This window comes from Macaca mulatta, chromosome 5, assembly GCF_049350105.2.
Source record: "Macaca mulatta isolate MMU2019108-1 chromosome 5, T2T-MMU8v2.0, whole genome shotgun sequence".
Classification (NCBI taxonomy): domain Eukaryota; kingdom Metazoa; phylum Chordata; class Mammalia; order Primates; family Cercopithecidae; genus Macaca; species Macaca mulatta.
In genome coordinates, this window is record NC_133410.1 from 158,167,319 (window position 1) to 158,187,227 (window position 19,909).

Consider the following 19,909-nt stretch of genomic DNA (forward strand, 5'->3'; position numbering starts at 1 on the left):
ATACCTTCCTCTTGAACCAGGCCCAGTTGTCCTCTTTCCCAGCTGCTGATTTCCTATAGTCAGTTTCCTTACTCTCTGCTACATCCTTCAGCAGAAACTAGGGGAATTATGTGTGTCCCATGCTTACAAGTGAGGAAGTACACTCTTGACTTTTCTAGAGATGAGGCCATTTCTATTCCAGGGGAGAAAGCAGAAGGCCCCGATTCAGCCTGTAGCTAAAGCCAATATGCGCTCAGCTTACCAGAGAGCCCAGCCATCAGTAACTGGTTATTTTGTGTTCTCTTTGTTCTGCCTATCAGAGCAGTGTTTTTTTTCCATCAAATTAGGCTAGATTGGGAAACTAGTGATGCTGATGTTCTGATTCCTTGTGACTAATGCCAGTGTTACACTCTGGACACATTCAGAGGCCTGGGCTACCAGCAGTTCACTGCCTGACCCTGCTGCTGCTTCAGCATCTCTTGAGCAGCTCTCTTGGGCAGGACCTTTGCATAAGAGGCAATTGCTTGCCTTAAATTTGGTTATCTTTATTTTTGCCTCATATCACTGAGAAGCAATCCTAAAGAAAACAGGCCTAGAAGAATTAAGGTACAGCTAAATAACACTTGATTTGGAGGTATATGGGGGAGTTTGGAGATGGTAGCATTTTCAGGAGTTGCAGTCTCTAGCAGCTGCTTTTGAAGACTTCATCCTATCCCAAGATCATGACACTGAGATATCATCAAGGTAATTAACTATAGCTCTATTAACTAGCTAATCATAGCAGAAAGCAACTAAGTCATCCGAGGAATTGACAGAACGAGGAAAGTAAGTACTGGACACAGTTAAGTATATTCCCTAGCTTAGTACTCAAAGTGTGGTCTGAGTACCAGCTGATCAGTATCACCTGAGAGTTTATCTGAAATGCAGTATTTCAGGGCATTTCGATTCTGTTATGTTCAAAAAGAATAACCATCAGACTAAAAATGATAGAACAGATACTGATAGGAGAGAACTGAAACACAAGCCACAAAAGATCTCATAAAGAAAATTGAGACTTCTTTTAATTAGTTAAATTTTCTGGGCTCAGGTGAATAATTTTCCATAGACATCTGCAGATCTGCTATCTTTGAGAAACAGGAAAATAAAAGTGATGTGAGAATTCTGGAGAATGACAAATGTCCTCACCTTAAAAAAGAAAAGAATAGGGGCGGAGCAAGATGGCCGAATAGGAGCAGCTCCAGTCTCCAACTCCCAGCACGAGCGACACAGAAGACCGGTGATTTCTGCATTTTCAACTGAGGTACTGGGTTCATCTCACTGGGGAGTGCCTGAGGATCGGTGCTGGTCAGCTGCTGCAGCCCGACCAGCAAGAGCTGAAGCAGGGCGAGGCATTGCCTCACCTGGGAAGCGCAAGGGGGAAGGGAATCCCTTTTCCTAGCCAGGGGAACTGAGACACACAACACCTGGAAAATCGGGTAACTCCCACCCCAATACTGCACTTTAAGCAAACAGGCACACCAGGAGATCATATCCCACACCTGGCCGGGAGGGTCCCACGCCCACGGAGCCTCCCTCATTGCTAGCACAGCAGTCTGCGATTGCAGGTGGAGGGGTTACTGAAAAAATGACATATAGTAATTATCTGAGGAAAATGTGACAAGAAGCTAAGTCAAAATGTAATAAAATTACTTGTAAAGTACTTCAGTTCATATATATATATACATACACATATATATATATTTGTGTGTGTGCAACTGCACAATAATTTCACTATGACCTTGAAGACATTACATATCTTACCTCCCTCATTGTAGTTATTAACACTATTTTATAATGATCTCCAGGTCTATCTCCTTTCTATACCCAGAATCCCTGAAAGTGACTACTTTTCTTTGTATAATAGATGAAGAGAGAAAGAAAGAGGTAGAGAAAGAACAGGAAGGAAGGAGAAAGGGAGAATATATTGGTAACACATTAGAATATCTGATAATTTCTCAGGCTCATCTTTTTTTCAGAACTCAAATCAATATGAGTTATTGCCCTTGCGAAGTTGACCCCCAAAGCTGACATGATGGGTTTCACGAGTCGATGTACAGGGTCTAGGGTTGGGTTCCACTTTACATTGTGCTACTAAAATTTTACTTGAAATACTGTGTTCTTTCTTAAGCATCATATTTTAATGGGGATGTTTTTTAGTACAGTGAGCATCTGTTTCTTTCCTCTGTCTAGCACCTCCTATTCCTTTCGAGAATTGAACTTCCCCACTCCAGTCATGTGACTCTCCCATGATTTGTCTAGGGCTGGTCATGTCTTCCAAGGTGGGAAGTCAGCCAGAATATTTCTCTCTGTGTGTGTGTGTGTGTGTGTGTGTGTGTGTGTGTGTGTGTGTGTGTGTGAGAGAGAGAGAAGAGAAGAGGAGGGGCGGGGTGCTTTCTGTTTTGGAAGGGGGAAGTTTGGTGGGGGATTGTTTGTTGCTTTTGTTTTTGTTTTTTATTTTTTGTGGTAATACAACACTGCCATTTTGGTAAGAATGAGAAGTGAATTAGATACCTGGGAGCTACCTATTTTCCTTGCTACATGGAGAAAAATTCTATAGAAGGAGGAATAAAAGCCAAGCAGAGATTAAAAATGAAAGAAAAGACAATGCATCCTGAAGACATTACTTGAGTCCTTGAGTCATCTGAGCCCAAGATGCTAAACCAATACAAAGAACAAAGAGCGACCATATCCTGCCCCCTTGTAATTCCTATTTAGATGGGTCAGTCAAGCCCCATTTTTGTCCAAGATAGTTTGAACTACCATCCAATGAAGATGTTATATATACATATATAGTTGAAATAGGCTAAGGGGATTAATCAGAAAAGAAAAAGGTAAGGAGGGGTGACTTCTAGAAGACCAAGGGATACCAGTTCAAGAGAGATCGGTATTAAGCTTAAATCAGACAACTGTCTGAAAATCAGAGCAGTCCTTTGAATTAAATGAGATGCCACTTGAATGGAGGTATTATGAATCTCTGGATTTTGCGAGTAGAGTCTAAGTGTGTACAGTGTTATAGAGGAGACTTGTCCTTTGGAAAGAGAGTTTCCGTAGAAAACCTTTAAGTTTCCTCAAACTCTCAAAGTCTGTAATACTGCAAAGACAGAACACACAAGTGGAGGTCACCTGAGAAATGTTATTCACCATATATTTATTTTCAAACAATGCTTAGGATAGGCACTGACCCAGAAGAACCTATTGACAAAAGATGTCTAATGAGAAGCAGGCTAACTTTCTATTCATAGGTAACAAAATTTCAGAAGAGACCAAAGAAAAGTTTTTAGGTAGGAAATTGTAAGATTGTTTTGAGATAAAATAAGAGGACTTGATCTCTCTCAGGAAAAAAAAAATGGTGATAAAGAGAATACAGTACTTTTCAAGATAAAAGGGAAACATTCAAGGACCTACATAAATATCTGGACTCTGAAACGCGAATTTTATACTTAGGTATGTAAGTCGATATACCATATACCACTATATCAAATAAGAAAATATTTAGAATTGGCAATTCAATTTGCCTTTCAGAAAGATATTAGTGTCATATCTTATTATCATTTTAATTCCAGTATGCTACGAAATAGGAAGTAGGAAGAATACAACTATTCCTTATCTACATATTTAAATGAACTATAATAATACTTGAAATTCTAAAGATTTTTTGAAAATAAGGAAAACTCAAAAGTTCCAAAACAGTCCACTTACTTCATAGATGGTAAATTTAAATGCTAACACTTATATCAAGAATTAAAGCAAATTAAATACTAAAAAGATGAAAGGCTGATGACCAGCCTCTGAACTTAATCACAATCACAAATTTAATATTATGAGTCAACAATAGAATGTTTTTCCTCTATGAATTAAAGACTCAGCAATTGTTATATTCTATACCTGGAAATCAGTCAAGCATTTTTAAAAACAATTATGAGCTTTAGAAGTTCAAAAAAAGGAAAATTTATCACTGAAGTCATATTAATCTAGAAAGGATTAACAGCTCACTGCAAAAAAAAAAATCAAAAGAATGTTTTATTCATGGAATGCAATAGGTTAGCTTAAGGAAAATGCAGACTTTTGAAATATGGTTAGAGGTACTAAACAAATTCAAGTAGACCTCAAGGAACATTATATATAAAGTATTTTTTCTTATAGAAAATAAAATAACAATAACATCACAATAGTACAATTACAGATCACAATAGTAGAATTATAATCTATACAGCTTCTGGTTCACAGTGTTTGCTTAGGTATTAAGAATGAGCTCTCAATGCATTATTTCCCTTTAGCTAATAATATAAACTGGTTTTGATACTTTATATTAAAGATACTATATTAAAAAAGAGAAAATATATTAATAAAGAAGTAGAAAAATATGATGCTAGGAAAAGATGAGATCCCACTTCATCACAAAATAATATTTACCTTTATAAAAATAAAAAATAAATGCATACACTATCATTCATGTACACATTACATTTATTTAAACTAAAAATTAAGAACATTTATTTCAATCTAATTGTATCTGGTTTAGAGGTATTTAATTTTTTTAAAAAAATAGATATTTTATTTAAAAAACAGAAAAATGTTCCTTTGGCAATTCTGATTGAACTGAGATTTGTTGGCTTTCTTTGAAATGTTTAACATAAACTTCTTTTCCTTTAAAAATGGTTTTAGAATTTCTTAAACATATTTTAATCTTATGAATTTCTAACAACTTTCAGAAACTTATGGAGTTCTAACAATTTGAAAATGTGTAATATAAATTAAAATATTGAGGAAGTAGAAAAATTCAGACATTAAGCAATTTTGTTTTGTAAGTTTTCATCTATGAAAATAATTTACTATAAATGTTGGGCTGAGGTGTAAATGAAATGAATACTTATATAGCAGAATTATAAAACGATAGCAAAATATAATCTTTTTCTCATAAAAATAAATATATTTAAGAACCCCCAAATTAAATCAAGTATCTGTATTCACTATGCAGTCTTTTCAACCCAGTAAATTCATTCTAAATGTGTGCAATTTTAACATTATAGTTCTTTGTTTAATAATGCTTCTAAGGGAAAATCTTATATATACTTGTACATATATTTGTACAAACAAACGTACCCAAACACTATAGAACCATCTTTTCTTCCCTTTCTGAATATTGAAATGTCTACAGTTGAAGAAAACAGGAAGATGAACAACAACAATGACAAATGAATGTGAAATTTGCTTTTTAGGTTTGTGATCATTGAAGATTAGGAAAGAAACAACCAGGACTCTGGCTTATCCACCACTATTAATCCATATAAGGCAACCAAGAATAGGAGTGGGTGTTCACATTAGCAGACCAAGTGCTGCTGCAGCATTTTTAGTGTGCTTAACTTCCCCACTCCCACCTTTTAACAGCCAAGTGACTGCCTCCTTTAAAAAAAATACTGCTGAGTGGGTACATAAACCAGTCCTATTTGCCAACTGTAAAGGGTTCCTGCAAAGCTTGTGGGTATGTGTAAATTAATTCCATCATCTTTTTTTCTACAACTAAGAAGAGACAGGGGAAAACAGACTCTCTTATATTTACTGTAGCCTGGCAATAGTAATATACGTGTGACATATTTTTACCCTTGAAACGCAAAAGTACTTTAGAAATTGGCCAGTACTTTATAGAAGTTGACTGATGACTGATGGAAGGTTATAATATACTCTACCTCATGCAGGCTCTAAGGAAACCTCTAGCTGAAAAATATATGGGAAATTCCTCTGTAACAAGAAAAGTTCTTGAGGCAAAGCTATAAATCCAACATGTGGATTCTAAAGTTTCACGGAATTCTTATGATAGAAATGGTATAGGATTTCAAATAAAGAAGAGAATCAATATTGATTTACTTAAATATTTCCAATTAAGTATGTTTGTGTATTTTATATAGACATATATAAAATCTCACATATATACATATACATAGTTTTATATTGTTCAGTACTTTGGTTTATTTTCACATTCAATTTCACTCTTTTATATTTCTCTCTCTCTTTCTCTATGATTCTATGCTAGTAATACTTTTTAAATCACTAGAGCCACTCAAGTTTAATAATTTATTAAGTATAGTTTCAATTTAACTCTCTTAAGTAATCATCATAAAGTCTACTAAAATTTAAGATACAAACGTTATAAAAGAAGCATGATTGACTAAGAATATCACTATGCTGTGAGGTGAGAGTTAGATTCTAGTCACGGTTCTGTTTTTCACTTTCAGGACCTTGAAGAAGTCATTAAATATTTTTATCCCAGTTTTCCTAATTGGAAAACAGAAGGATTGAACCAAGTGATGTCTAAAATTCCTTCAGCCATCATTCTTTAAAATATTTAAGACATCCCTGAAAAACTTACAGAAGGTAGACTATACAGAAAAATGTTTAGAGTTCAGATTATCTGACTGGCTGGCTGGCTGGTTCCAGGGAAATAACTATTATAAACGCTCATCTTGGAGGCTGTCCAATTTTTTATCATTGAAATGGCTGGAGTAATTTTAACTTAGTAACATTTGTAAGGAAAAAATAAAGGCTTCCCAATCAAATTAACCAAGTAAAGAATATTTCTAGGAAAAGGACTTATGCAAGAACAAACTGCTTTGAACACCATCAAATATTTTCAAAATAATGTACATGGGACAGTTATAATTTATTTGCTTTAAAGGAAGTCTCTCTGTGGAAAAGTTTATGAAAACAAATTCAATTTCTTTAGTAGACACAGGTCATTCAGATTTTCTATTTCTTCATGTGTCAGTTTTGGTATGCTATCTGTTTTCAAAAAAATTGGACTACTTCCTCTTAAATGCAACTGACATGAAGTTATTTATGGATTATTTTATTATCATTTTAATGTCTATAGGATATATAATGATGCCCTCTCTTTCATTCCTGATATTGGCAATTTGTGTTTTATCTCTTCTTTTTTAAAACTGGTCTTAAAAAGAGCACATAAATTTTATTAATCTTTCCAAAGATTAATGTGCTTTGTTAATTTGATTTATTGCTTCCCTAATTTCTATTTCATTGCTTTCTGTTCTTATCTTTATAATGCCTGTTACATGTGCTGTTAAAAATAATGTATATTCTACATTATTGGATGTAGCTTTCTATAACTGTCATTTATGGCAAGTTAATTAATAGTTTGTTCAAATCTGCTATATGTAGAATTTTCCTTTGATTCTTTTGTATAGCTTTTATTTGTGCACTGGGGATCTCCTGTTACTATGAACACCTTTTTAAGTTTTGAACATTTATAGTAACTGCTTTAAAGCCCTTCTCTGCTAATTCCAACATCCAAAAAAAAGAAAAAAACTTTTTTTCTTTCTATGTAAACAGATGAAGAAATTGAAAACTATGCAAGCTGTTCCTTTAGGGTGCACTTTCTTGAAGTCTTTTCTACACATGCACAATTCAGGAGTCAGCCCATAATTTTAGGAGAGTTTGTACACAGAATTGGGACTCCTCTCTCTGTGGTTTTCTCCTTTTATGAAATTTCCTAATCAACTTTTAGTCATTTTGGCAGCTCTAAACTCTGTCTTCTGACATTTCACACCATTAACAGTGGCGTTTTCTGCCTAAGGTCTCACTATCTTACATTGCATGACATTGGAAAAGCTAGATAAATGGGGATCTTATTCATTGCTGTTCCTTTCTTTCAAGTCAAATAGTTTCCCTCCAGTTTCTGTCCACATGCCATCGCTCTGCAGTGCCTTCAAATATTCTTTTTTATAGTTTATAATCATTTATGATTAATAAATGAATGTATTCCCAGTGAATAAGAAAACACAAGTATGAAACCTGCCCTTTTCAGAAACTTCATTGTTAACTTTCCCCAACTGCTTCTTTCAATCTCACACTCTAATCTGTCTCACAAAATCGATGTTTTCAAAACAGTTTATCAACAAAGTATATAAAGTAGCAAAGTATATAAAGTAGCAAAGCTATCTAAGAATTTTTAATAGAGTCATTGAAAATGCAAATGCATGCTTAATCATAGTGAATTGTGGTACATAGTTTCTAATAAACAAAAAAATAGCGAAAACATACGCAGTGTCATTTACTGTCATTTACGGCATATATTGTCATTTACGGCAAATTAAATGTTTCCACTGCTTTCTCCTAGATACTGAAAAGTAAAACTTCAGCTGGGTCTACTAACTGATTACCAAAACACTAAAAAAAAAGTATTTTTCTCCTTTCCTCAGTCAAATTAAAAGGCCACATTGAAAAATATGTATTAAAAACCTGAGCTTTCAACAACCTATACTTCTTTAAACCTAGGTATTAAAGTCAGCAATTACATTGATAACATCAAAAATGAGGGCATTAATTTACATTTTTCTATTATATAAAAGATATACCTGGGTTGTGATTGTGGTTCTGGCCTGATAGGTTTTTGCTCCTTTTTAATAAAGGCTTTAAAGGTTTTCTATAATAAGGAAAAGAAGAGTTGACATAAGTAGAAAAACAATGTCATCAGCTATAAAATTTTAATTCCATTGATGTTCTGTTATATTATCAAAGGGAGAATCATTATAATATATATTATAAATCTACACATTAATATACATTTGTTAGTATACTCAGAGGGGTATGACTGTTGGACCTCCTTCAGAACCTTTTAGCACCCAAGAATACAGTTTCTACTAGTTATTTTAATGAGCAAATATCCTTACAACTCTATTATAGATGAGACTTTTATTTATTTATTTGTCCTCTGTCTTACAAAAGAGATTTAAGATGGCTTTTAATAAATACAGTACATATGCAAAAGGGAAATAAAATCCAGTGAAGGGGAAAATATGGGCAGAAAAATAATGCCAAATATGTTCTGATAATTTGTGATATTTGAAATCTGGCTGTCAAAAACCTAACTATTGAGGTGTCATGGACTTAATTGTGCTTCCATATGTCAAAGCCCTAGCCCCACAATGTGACTGTATTTGAAGATAAGGTCTTTAATGAAGTAACTATGGTTGAATGAGGTCAAAAGGGCACGGCCTAATTCAACAAGACTGATGACCTTATAAGACGAGGAAAAGATACCCAAGAAAAGGCCATGTGAGGACACAATAAGAAGATGGACATCTTCAAGCCAAGGAGAGAAATATCAGGATAAACCAACCTCACGGACACCTTAATCTTGGGCTTCCAGCCCCTAGAACAGTAAGAAAATAAATTTATATTGTTGAAGTCACCCAGTCTGTGGTATTTTCTTATGGTACCCTTAACACACTAATACACACAGTAACAAATAAAACAGTAGTTCTAACATTCATAATGTCTATAATAAAACAAACATATTCAGTGAAAAATTGTTTCCATCGGTTTTTCAAATAAACCTGGTATAATGTACCAGCTTCAGCAGCATCACTTCCAACAATTTATGGATTTTTCTTATATAATCCTTCAATATTAGTCAAAGATAAAAAGAATAACTGGGGAAGATAATTCTATAAGACCCCAGAAAAACTGGGCGATTGGTTGTCTGGTCATTCAGTATGGTCCAAATGTAAAATTGATAGCTACAGCCACTGATGGCTTGCATATCTACTTTATAATCTTCCAGGACAATTTTTGTATAAAATAGCTTTTAAAAAATGGGAAGAGGAATTTGAAGTAAACTTGATAAATGAGTAAAATGATTAGGGAATTTTGAGCTGTTAGTGTTGTCTCCCTCAGACTCTCTCAGAAGTCAGTAACAGAAATTTATTGGTCAGTGATATATGGTGTGTTCATGATACCACAAGAAAAGTGCTTATTTTAGTTTTGCATTTTAAGTTTCAAAGGTGTCATTGACAACTAAAGCCAAAAATGTCTCCTCTATAAACTATCAGGAGATATAAAGAGCCAATGTAAAGATGAAATGTGGAAGAAAGTTGTGTTTATCTTGCAAAAATATTCAGCATTAAGACATACACTGATTTCTAAAACAATTTAAACAAATCGCAAATCTCTTATACTGAGTTAAGCTTCATTCTGACTTATGCTGCCATCTCAGATGCAATCTTACTTGTAAGTATTAATTTCATTTCGTGGCATTCACTTCTTAAGCACTAAGATTGACCTTTCTTCTGGAACACAATAACCCAGAAAATTGTTGTGCATCATCTCTCAATATTTGTTACATTAGAATTCCTTGATCATGTTTCCTTTTTCAAATTAAACAATCATCCTCAAGAATAATACTGTACGTTTTAAAATACATGTACAACATGTAAATGATAATAAAGCAGGAAGCAGGACCTCCTATATTTTAAATGTCTCATTCAAGATGTTCCGTGACACATTTTCATGGATATAAAAATACTAATGGCCAAAAAATATTGTTGATCTTGATATTTCATACTTTTACACAAAACAATACACTTGGCTTGGGATACACTGTCCTTCTGTGCTACTACTGTTTACACTTGCCAACTTCATCTTTTTTTCAACTCCTTCCTTCTTGGCCAGACTAACTCAATTGACACATTCTCCATAATGAGGGGTGGCAAATGTGAAGGCTGCTAAGTAAAACAATCTCAGACAAACATTCCTGAGGATTTCCTTTCTTTAGATGTCCTCTGTGATTCTATTTTCTCTCTTCCAATTTCACTGTCTTTGCAACCTCCATTGATGTTTTCTACCTAACATAATTAGCAATTGATTCTTTTTTTTTTTTTTTTGCTTTCCTTTTTGCAAAGTAAATATTGCCTTTGTTATAACGGGTCTGGTGTTTTTCTAAGTCTTAGTCTTCTACATACTTATATATTGACATCTCAAGTCCATTCTGCCTTGATATTTCACCTCTATTTTCTCTCAAATTCTTTCTCTCCTCTTTACACAGCCACTATCTGCTTCATTCAACTTCTTTTTTTATTATTATACTGTAAGTTCTGGGATACAAGTACAGAACATGCAGATTTGTTACATAGGTACACACATGCCATGGTGGTTTGCTGCACCCATCAACCCGTCATATATATTAGGTATCTCTCCTAATGCTATCCCTCCCCTAGCCCCCACCCCCTAACAGGCCCTGGTGTGTGATGCTGCCCTCCCTGTCTCCATGTGTTCTCATTGTTCAACTCCCACTTATGAGTGAGAAGATGCCGTGTTTGGTTTTCTGTTCCTGTGTTAGTTTGCTGAGAATGATGGTTTGCAGCTTCATCCATGTCCCTGTAAAGGACATGAACTCACCCTTTTTTGTGGCTGCATAGTATTCCATGGTGTATATGTGTCACATTTTCTTTATCCAGTCTATCATTGATAGCCATTTGGGTTGGTTCCAAGTCTTTGCTATTGTGAATAGTGCTGCAATAAACATACGTGTGCATGTGTCTTTATAGCAGAATGATTTATAATCCTTCTTTAAACACCTGGTCTTCCCATGCCAATGCATTTGGAGTGACACATCCTAAACATTTGGCTGAAGATGTAAGTCATTTATTAAACTCCCCTGGTAAATTTTTCAAATTTTTGTAACAACCTAAATAGATGTATTGAAAACTACTTTTCATACTCCTTTTCCCCACATATTTTCTCAAATCCCACAGTTTAACTGGTACCAAGTTTCTGATAATTTACACAATATTTTTACACCTGAGGCTTCTTTCTTAAAAAGCACCTGTCTAATCCATCAATTCCCTTCCTCTTTTCAAATCTCATTTGGATTTTTTTTTCTTTTGACAATTCCCTCATGGTCTAATGGTTAAATTCTTTCATTGATAAACCATAAATCTTTAGCCTTCAATTTTTGCATCTTAATTGTAGACATATTTCATTTAACTCCTATTGGCATAAAATTATAAAATATCTCATTTATAATTGGCCTATTATACCCAAACACTTACTCCCAAATGTGGTTAAAGGGTATTTTTTAAGTAGGAAGGGGTTTTCATGGTTTTAAACAGCCTGGTGACCCTACCAGAAACATTAATAAACACATCACTCAAGGTAAAATGAAAGATTTGTTTAAATAGGTACTGTGAAGAGAAAATTATTAATTGCAAACACATATAAAATTACAAATTATATATTAAAACATGTGAAGTGAACTGAAGAGTTTTTTTCTGCCAGACTGGGCTATTAACACTAGCATTTGCTCTGAAGAAGTCAGTCACGTCCCTAGTGCCTTCTGTGAAATAGCAGTGAGCTGTATTCTTTACGCCACTACTGCAATGGTTTAAACAGAAAAACTGTCAATCACTTGCACACATGCAGAATCAGAAGGCACTCAACACATCTTTCTGAGATTTTTCACAAGCCAATCTCTTTATATTCTTGAATTTGAGAGCTTCCAAGAATGCACATAAACCACAGTATGGTTTAAAAGCCATATAACCACCCATGGTAGTTATGATAGACATGTGAAAACCATAGGTTCCCAGAATCTTCTCATGGAGCCAGACCAGCCTCCACTTTGGAAGGTGGTCTTAAGTGTAGTATTCCCTTTACATTTCTTTACAGATGTGAAGGTATCCCAAAGATAATGCTGGTCACTCTGTAGTAGCCATGGCTTCAAAAAGCCATTCAACTTTCAGATTAGGAAACACTGGAGAAGACGACACAGAAAAATATAGGTTGCCATCTACCAGTCACTACAGAAAATTTCTTTAACCTTAACAAAAAATTAAAACTACAGAAATTTACTCATTTATGTAGGTGTTTAAGCTAAGTGTAGGAGGCAATACACAGGCTGAAGAGAAGGAGGGAAATGGACAGGCAACTTTGCATCCCAACATAAGCCCCTGTAAAGGTTGGAATCCATTTGAAAAAAAGATACAAAGGGATTGCTGTTTCTAGGAATATGTTCATAGTAACAAATCTCAACATAATCCAACAATAAATTCTAAAAACATAAAAATAAAAGATGTTGTTTAACGCACGGCTGAGCTGATGGGAAAGTAATGGAATTCCATTCTGGTCAAACACTGAAATGTTGAAATTACTATTTTATAAGTTCAGAAGCTTGTCTTTACCTTGGGGATGGTATAGCAATTCCTGACAGCTTAGAGCCTAGGTTTTAATGACCTGCATGCCCTGCAGTCATTGGAGGCAAACATTGGAACCCAGAGTACCAAGGAAATTCAAATCTAAGAAAAATATTCATAAAACCCAGGTCTTGGAAGGGCAGTAGACTTAAGGCATAAACCAAGATTTTAAAGTTGCCCTGTAGAAAGACAGAGACTGTGAGACCACGTGCACACTATGACCTTGGCTCTAGGTGAAGAGGTAAAATTCCTAGAAGTTCTCTAGGAATTTCTAATGACAATATACCATTTATCTAGATTTAGAGGTTCAATTCACATTACTGTAATGCGCTACAACTCTGGGCCCCCACCAAAAAGGTTCGAAAATTTAGAATAAAAGTGATCTCACCTTAGTAGTGCCCTAAAGCACCAGGTAAAAGCAATTTTATCAATCATTTTTAGATTGCAGTTTAACCCAGGCTTCTAAGAATTCTCACAATAAAATACCAAGAACAATTAGCTCAAAATCAGGAAATTCAGTAAATATGAGAAAGCAGCAATCAAGGAATCAGAACCTACATATTCAGAACAGAACCTCAAATACTAAATATACTGTAATTATCATGTACAGACTACAAAATAAGAATGAAATTCCATTTCTACATGTTTAGAGAAATATATTGAAGAAACAAAAATAATTACCAAAATTGATTGAGCAGACTTGGAAAGTAACAATCAACATTATAAAAATAAAACACATAATATTTAAAATTGGAAATTCAGTGAATAACAAAATTATAGACACAGATAAAAAGAGAACTGATCATCTAGAGTATAAACTACAAAGGATTAAAAAAATCTAGTTTGCAGCAGTGAGACAAAGAGATGGCAAATATTAAAAGAGGAAAAAGAGTAAGGACAAGGACAAGTGAATGACTCACATATGTATGATTAGAGATTTATAAAGTTTTTTCTTGTTGTTTTGTGTTTTGCTTTTTGTTTTTGTTTTGTATTTTTATTTATTTATTTATTATAATTTTTTTGAAACGGAGTTTTGCTCTGTTGCCCAGGCTGGAGTGCAGTGGTGTGATCTCAGCTCACTACAACCTCTGCCTCCAGGTTCAATTCTCCTGCCTCAGCCTCCTGAGCAGATGGGATTACAGGCCCATGCCACCATGGCCAGCTAATTTTTGTATTTTTAGTAGAGATGGGTTTTTGCCATGTTAGCTAGACTGGTCTCTAACTCGTGACCTCAAATGATCTGCCTGCCTTAGCCTCCCAAAGTGCTGGGATTACAGGTGTGAGCCACTGCACCTGACCTAGAGATTCATACAATTTTTAATTAGAGTTTTATACAGAAATTATAGAAGACAAAACAGCATTTGAAAATATAACAGCAGAGATTTGTGTTTGGGGTTTTTTTTCTCAGAATTGCTGACACTGATTTTCAGATATAAGAAGGCCAACAAAAATGGAGAATAGTTCAAAATAGACTACACTTACACACCTCATAACAACACCACAGAATGACAAAAAAAAAAAAGTTCTTAGAAATAAAGTACATAGACAGATTACCTACAAAAGAAAGACAACTTGACAAACATCTTTTTTTTTTCCCCAGCAACAATGGTAGCCGGAAGACAGAAGAATGATAACTTCAAAATGCTAAGAAAGTATGGTTGAGAGGAAGAAAAAATACATTATCAATTGAAGTTTTCTGCCAACTGACCCTTACTAATGGTACTTCTAAAGGATGTAGTTCAAGAAGGAAAATTATCCAAGAGGTCTGTGATGCTAGATGTAATGGCAAGTAAAACAATTGGTAAGCATATAAATAAACTTAAACAACGACACAATGAAACAAAATAATTGTGTCTAATTTTTGAGGTTTTAAAAAAGAAAGAACTAAATTCTAGAAGTTAAGTCAATCCACCATTGCTGTGTGGAATAAGAAAGTAGGAAGTTTAAAGTAAAATACATTAAAATCTACAGATTAACCATTTATAAAAAAATAAAAACAAAAATAAAATGCCAAGCTAGTAGAAAGGAAAGATAGCACAAGAGGCTAAAATGTGTCTTTTCAAAAAATAAGAGAAGTATTTTTATTTCTTCTTCTTGGGCAAATAACAAGTACAAAATGGAAAGAACAAATAAAGGGCAAAAAATGAAATGAAAGAAATGAATATAAATACATTTTTTAAAACACAACCATGAGATGTTCACAAAGAAGAAATAAATAATGGCCCAGAAACATATAAAAATTCTCAACTTTATGTGTCATTAGGAAAATGTAAATTAAAATCACAAAGAAATATAATTTTATAACTGCCAAATTGACGAAGGTTAAAACTTTGACAATATTAATTGTTTCCAAGTATATGAAGCAATGGAGACTCTCATAAACTGTTTCTGAGAGTGGAAAGCTGTTTGCTATTGCCTGGAAAAGTTGAACCTATGCCCACTTGACAGCACAGCCATTCCATGGCTAGGGATTATAGGAGTCGGTGGAGTAAATAGAGGAGCTACTTACAGCTAGTGGCAATCAATTATTCAGGTAATCAATAATCAGTTATTGAGCTCCCACTGTGCAGGCCTTGCCCATCTGCTCCCAAGACTGAATAGCATATATATATATACGTGTATATATATACATATATATACACACACGTGTGTGTGTGTGTATGTATGTATATATATGCCATCCCAGATGCAACAGAATGTAGGTTTATATTGATGTTAGGAGTGTTTGCCCTAGAGAAACTCTCACACCTATGTTTCAGGAGATACATAAAAGAATGCTTGTCGCAGATTTTTTCACAATAAGAAATAACTTTTTTAAAAGCCAAATATCTCTCAGCTATAGAAAGGATAAATAAATTAGAGTATATTTATTCAATGGGATGTTGTGCATTGATAGAAATGAATGAACCATGGGATTACATAACCACATCAATAAAGATGAATGGATCACAAAAATACATTGAGCAAAAAAGAGAGTCAAGAAATGATGATTCCATTTACACAAAGTTATAACCAAGCAAAAGTGAACAAAATACTAATTAGAAATGTGTGTACATGTGCTAAAATTGTACGAAAATGTAAGAGAATCATTAACATAAAATTAAGGAGATGTTTCCTCAGGATATGAAGAGAAGGAAAAAGACACACAATGTTCTAATCCTTAAGCTTTGTGGGACTTTTTGAGTATTATTCCTTCACACACATGCATGTATACATATATATGCTCTTTTAAATGACTGACATATAAAACAATAGAAAATGTTTAATAAAATTGTGGAAATATTCCTTGAGCTTTAATTGAGCATATCACCCTGTGATAAAAAGATTTGAAAACCCATAAGTTTGGCAGATATATTACAACTTCCTAGAAGGTTATATGGATTCAAATTTCTCCTGTGGTTTGTGTATGTTTTGGAAACTCTAAGATTGAAGAATGCCAAGCAACAAACAGTTGCTGCCAGGTGTTCATTACTTTATTCTGAAGTTTTAAAGTGTAAGAGTATGTAATACTTGTTACTAATTTTTTATTAACTGGAATTAAAACTTTATATCTAAAAGGTCAGATTGAAGAAATGAATTTCCATTTTATAATTTGGGGCATTTTAATATATTTGTGTTCATATTGATGTTGAAGTTGATGCTTAAAACTACACATGTTGATTATTTGGTTTTGAACATGATTCCCAGCTTTGGATTTTAAGGGAGGCTCCTGAGTAGTTAATTTATTACTAAACAATTCAGCTATAAATTGGACAGTATTTTTAAAAATTGAATTCGATCCTTTTTATTTGTGTATTTATTCAGGACTAATTTGAATGTAAATCCATTCTCAATGATGAGTTTTGCTATTATTATGAGATTTATATTCTATGTGGCAGGTCTGGAGCTGCACCACAGAACTAATAAATCATTATATCTAACAATTAGAGCCTGCTTTGTGCTTTATGTGTATTATCTTTAATCTTCACAAAGACTCTGCAAAGCAGATGTTTTATTCCCACTTTTCCTGAGGAAACTGAAAAATTTAGTATCCTTACCTTGATTCCACAAGTAAGAGATGGATAGGATTCAAATTCCATATACTAGTTCAGAAAGTTAAATAGGGGTTATAGGCAGGAAGTTTTTAATCTATGAAATAGAATACAGTGAAAAAATACAATAATGGAGTTCGCATTAGATTTTTAATTACTTAGCAGTCAGCAATTTTGTCTTCTACATTGTTTATTTATTAAGAAAAGATCCAGTGATTTTCTAGTAAGTCTCTGGGAATTAATCTTAGTGGGACTTACAGCTGCCAATCAAATGCATTGGGGTCAAAGGCTGCCCTAGCCTCCCAACTAAACTCAACTATCACTCCTTGTTTGGAGGACGTTGATGGAGAATTATCCAAAACAGTGATTCTCAAACTTTAATGTGGTTATAAATCACCACGGATCTGATTCCTAGAGACTCAGGATAAGCTTACATAAATATATCAGCTTGTTGAAACTGTCCAGATTAATCCATTTGGGTGAAAGCTCTATTATCCAAATATCTGGAAATTTTTTTCAGGAAAATTTTGACATCAACTGTGGTCCTATTTCATTATTTGAGAATATATTTCTAATATATTTGATTGGGTATTATCTCATTCCTCAACTTTCACAGAGAAATGAATTCCTACCCCACACCATGACTAAATTCATAGAATTTCTGCACTTCAGGTATTTATTAGAAAAAAAATTACCTAATACACATTGTCACTACTTATAAAAAGCTCACTTAATATGAATAATTTATGGAGAATCTTTTAAAACAGTGTTTCTCAAACTTTAAAGTACTTATAAATCACTACAGATCTTCTGATTCAATAGATCAGGCTGAGGCCTAAGATTCTACATTTCTAACAAATTCCTAGGTGATAACAATGCTACTGACCCATGGACAACACATAGAGTAGACAGGGCCAAAAATATATTCCTCCACTCCTCAAGATGCCTTCAAATCTATCTCTAATTGAAACTAAGACAGCATGTAGGTAAACTTAAACAAACAATGACACAATTAAACAAAATAGTTGTGCTACTGTTTAGGCAGAAATGGCAAGAAGAAAAGGCTGTACATGTTCAGTACAGATGCAATTTAAAATATATATATATTTGATCTGCAGTTGGTTGAATCCATAGATGCAGAACCTATGGATAAGGATGGCCAACTGTTCTAGGATAATATTGTTTCCACACCACCTCCACAACAACCAACACCTCCAAGCCCTCCCACCCCTGAAAAAGTGCTTTCACCAAATTGCACTTCAGGCTTATAAATAAAATAAGGGTCAATATTTAGTATACTACTACATTTTATGAAAGTATATGTCTTAGTACATTACAGTCAACGCTTCATATCTGCTGGTTCTGCATCTGCAGATTCAACCAACAGTGGATTAGAAATACGTTTTTTTATGGCCAGACGTGGTGGCTCACGCCTGTAATCTCAGCACTTTGGGAGGCTGAGACAGGTGGATCACGAGGTCAGGAGATCGAGACCATCCTGGCTAACACGGTGAAACTCCGTCTACTAAAAATACAAAAACAAAATTAGTCAGGCATGGTGGTGGGCGCCTGTAGTCCCAGCTACTTGGGAGGCTGAGGCAGGAGAATGGCGTGAACCTGGGAGGCAGAGCTTGCTGTGAGCGGAGATTGCGCCACTGCACTCCAGCCTGGGTGACCAAAAAAAAAAAAAAAGGAAAAATATATATATATATATGCTTTTTACAAAACAATAAGAAATTAGAATACATCAATCAAAATATACAAGGAAAAAAACAATAGAGTATAACAACTATTTACATGGTATTTACATCATACTATGTATTGTAAGTAAGCTAGAGATGATGTAAAGTATAGGGGAGGGTGTGTATAAGTTATACAAAAAATACTATGCCATTTTATATAAGGAATTTGAACATTACTGGAATTTGGTATCTGCTGAATATCAATTCAGAACCTCGAATACTAATTTGGACACTGGAAGCAATCCCCCATGCATATGGTGAGATAACTATTCATTACATTGATTTCATAGTACCCTCTTCATTATCATCTACATGGGCATATTTCTGGTTTGTTTGCATTTATTTTATGGAAACACTCTGAATCAAGTGACCAAAAATTATATCCTCTTTTATTAATTGCTAAAATGTCCACAGCCAAATTTATGGCCTTCTTATTACAAACATCTAATATACCAAATTCTGAATCTGTATACTTACCTAAATCTTAATTTCTTATTCTCCATTTTCTTTTCCATAACACCTGATGTCTTTATTTATGTAACATTTCATGTTGTATAGATTTTTATAAGGTATCATAAATTCTTCATGAAAGAATATAATAATTTTTAAATAATTTAATAACGTTAATAATAGCTATAATATAGTAAGTCCTTACTATAACCCACTAATACTATGCTAAGCCCTTTTCATATATGATTATCTATTTTTTGTTGGTTATCAGTTTGTCTTTTTTTATGCACTCTTGTTTTGGAATAGAAGAATCAATAAAAAATCCAAAAAATTCAAAACCAACACTATTTAGAGGGCAATTTAACAGTATATAACAAAAGACAAAGCAAAAAAGTGAGAATAGGAGAGGTACCAAAAATTCCACTGCAAGGAATTTATTGTAAAAATATTAAATCTACAAAAACTTTACTACAAATACAGTGTATTTGTATACAATACATTTTGCCAAAGCACTGTTCAATTGCCAAATAACCAAAAAACAATTTATTTCCATAAATAGGATATTGCTGTCATTGATTTCATGGTAAGAAATATATTAATCTATACAGAAAGATTAATTTTGAAAAAATAGTGGCTATTAAGCATCGTTATACTAATTATGGTTGATTTTCTCCTTATTTTGCTT

At 33.8% G+C, this 19,909-nt stretch overlaps 1 protein-coding gene across 1 annotated transcript in view; it reads right to left on the bottom strand.

Moving 5' to 3' along the window:
• IQCM (IQ motif containing M) overlaps positions 1-19,909 on the bottom strand; it is a 407,761-nt gene that overhangs the window by 246,865 nt on the left and 140,987 nt on the right. Inside the window, 1 exon segment of the mRNA XM_078002318.1 lies at positions 8,388-8,455. Within this exon segment, the coding sequence (XP_077858444.1) occupies positions 8,388-8,455 (68 nt within the window).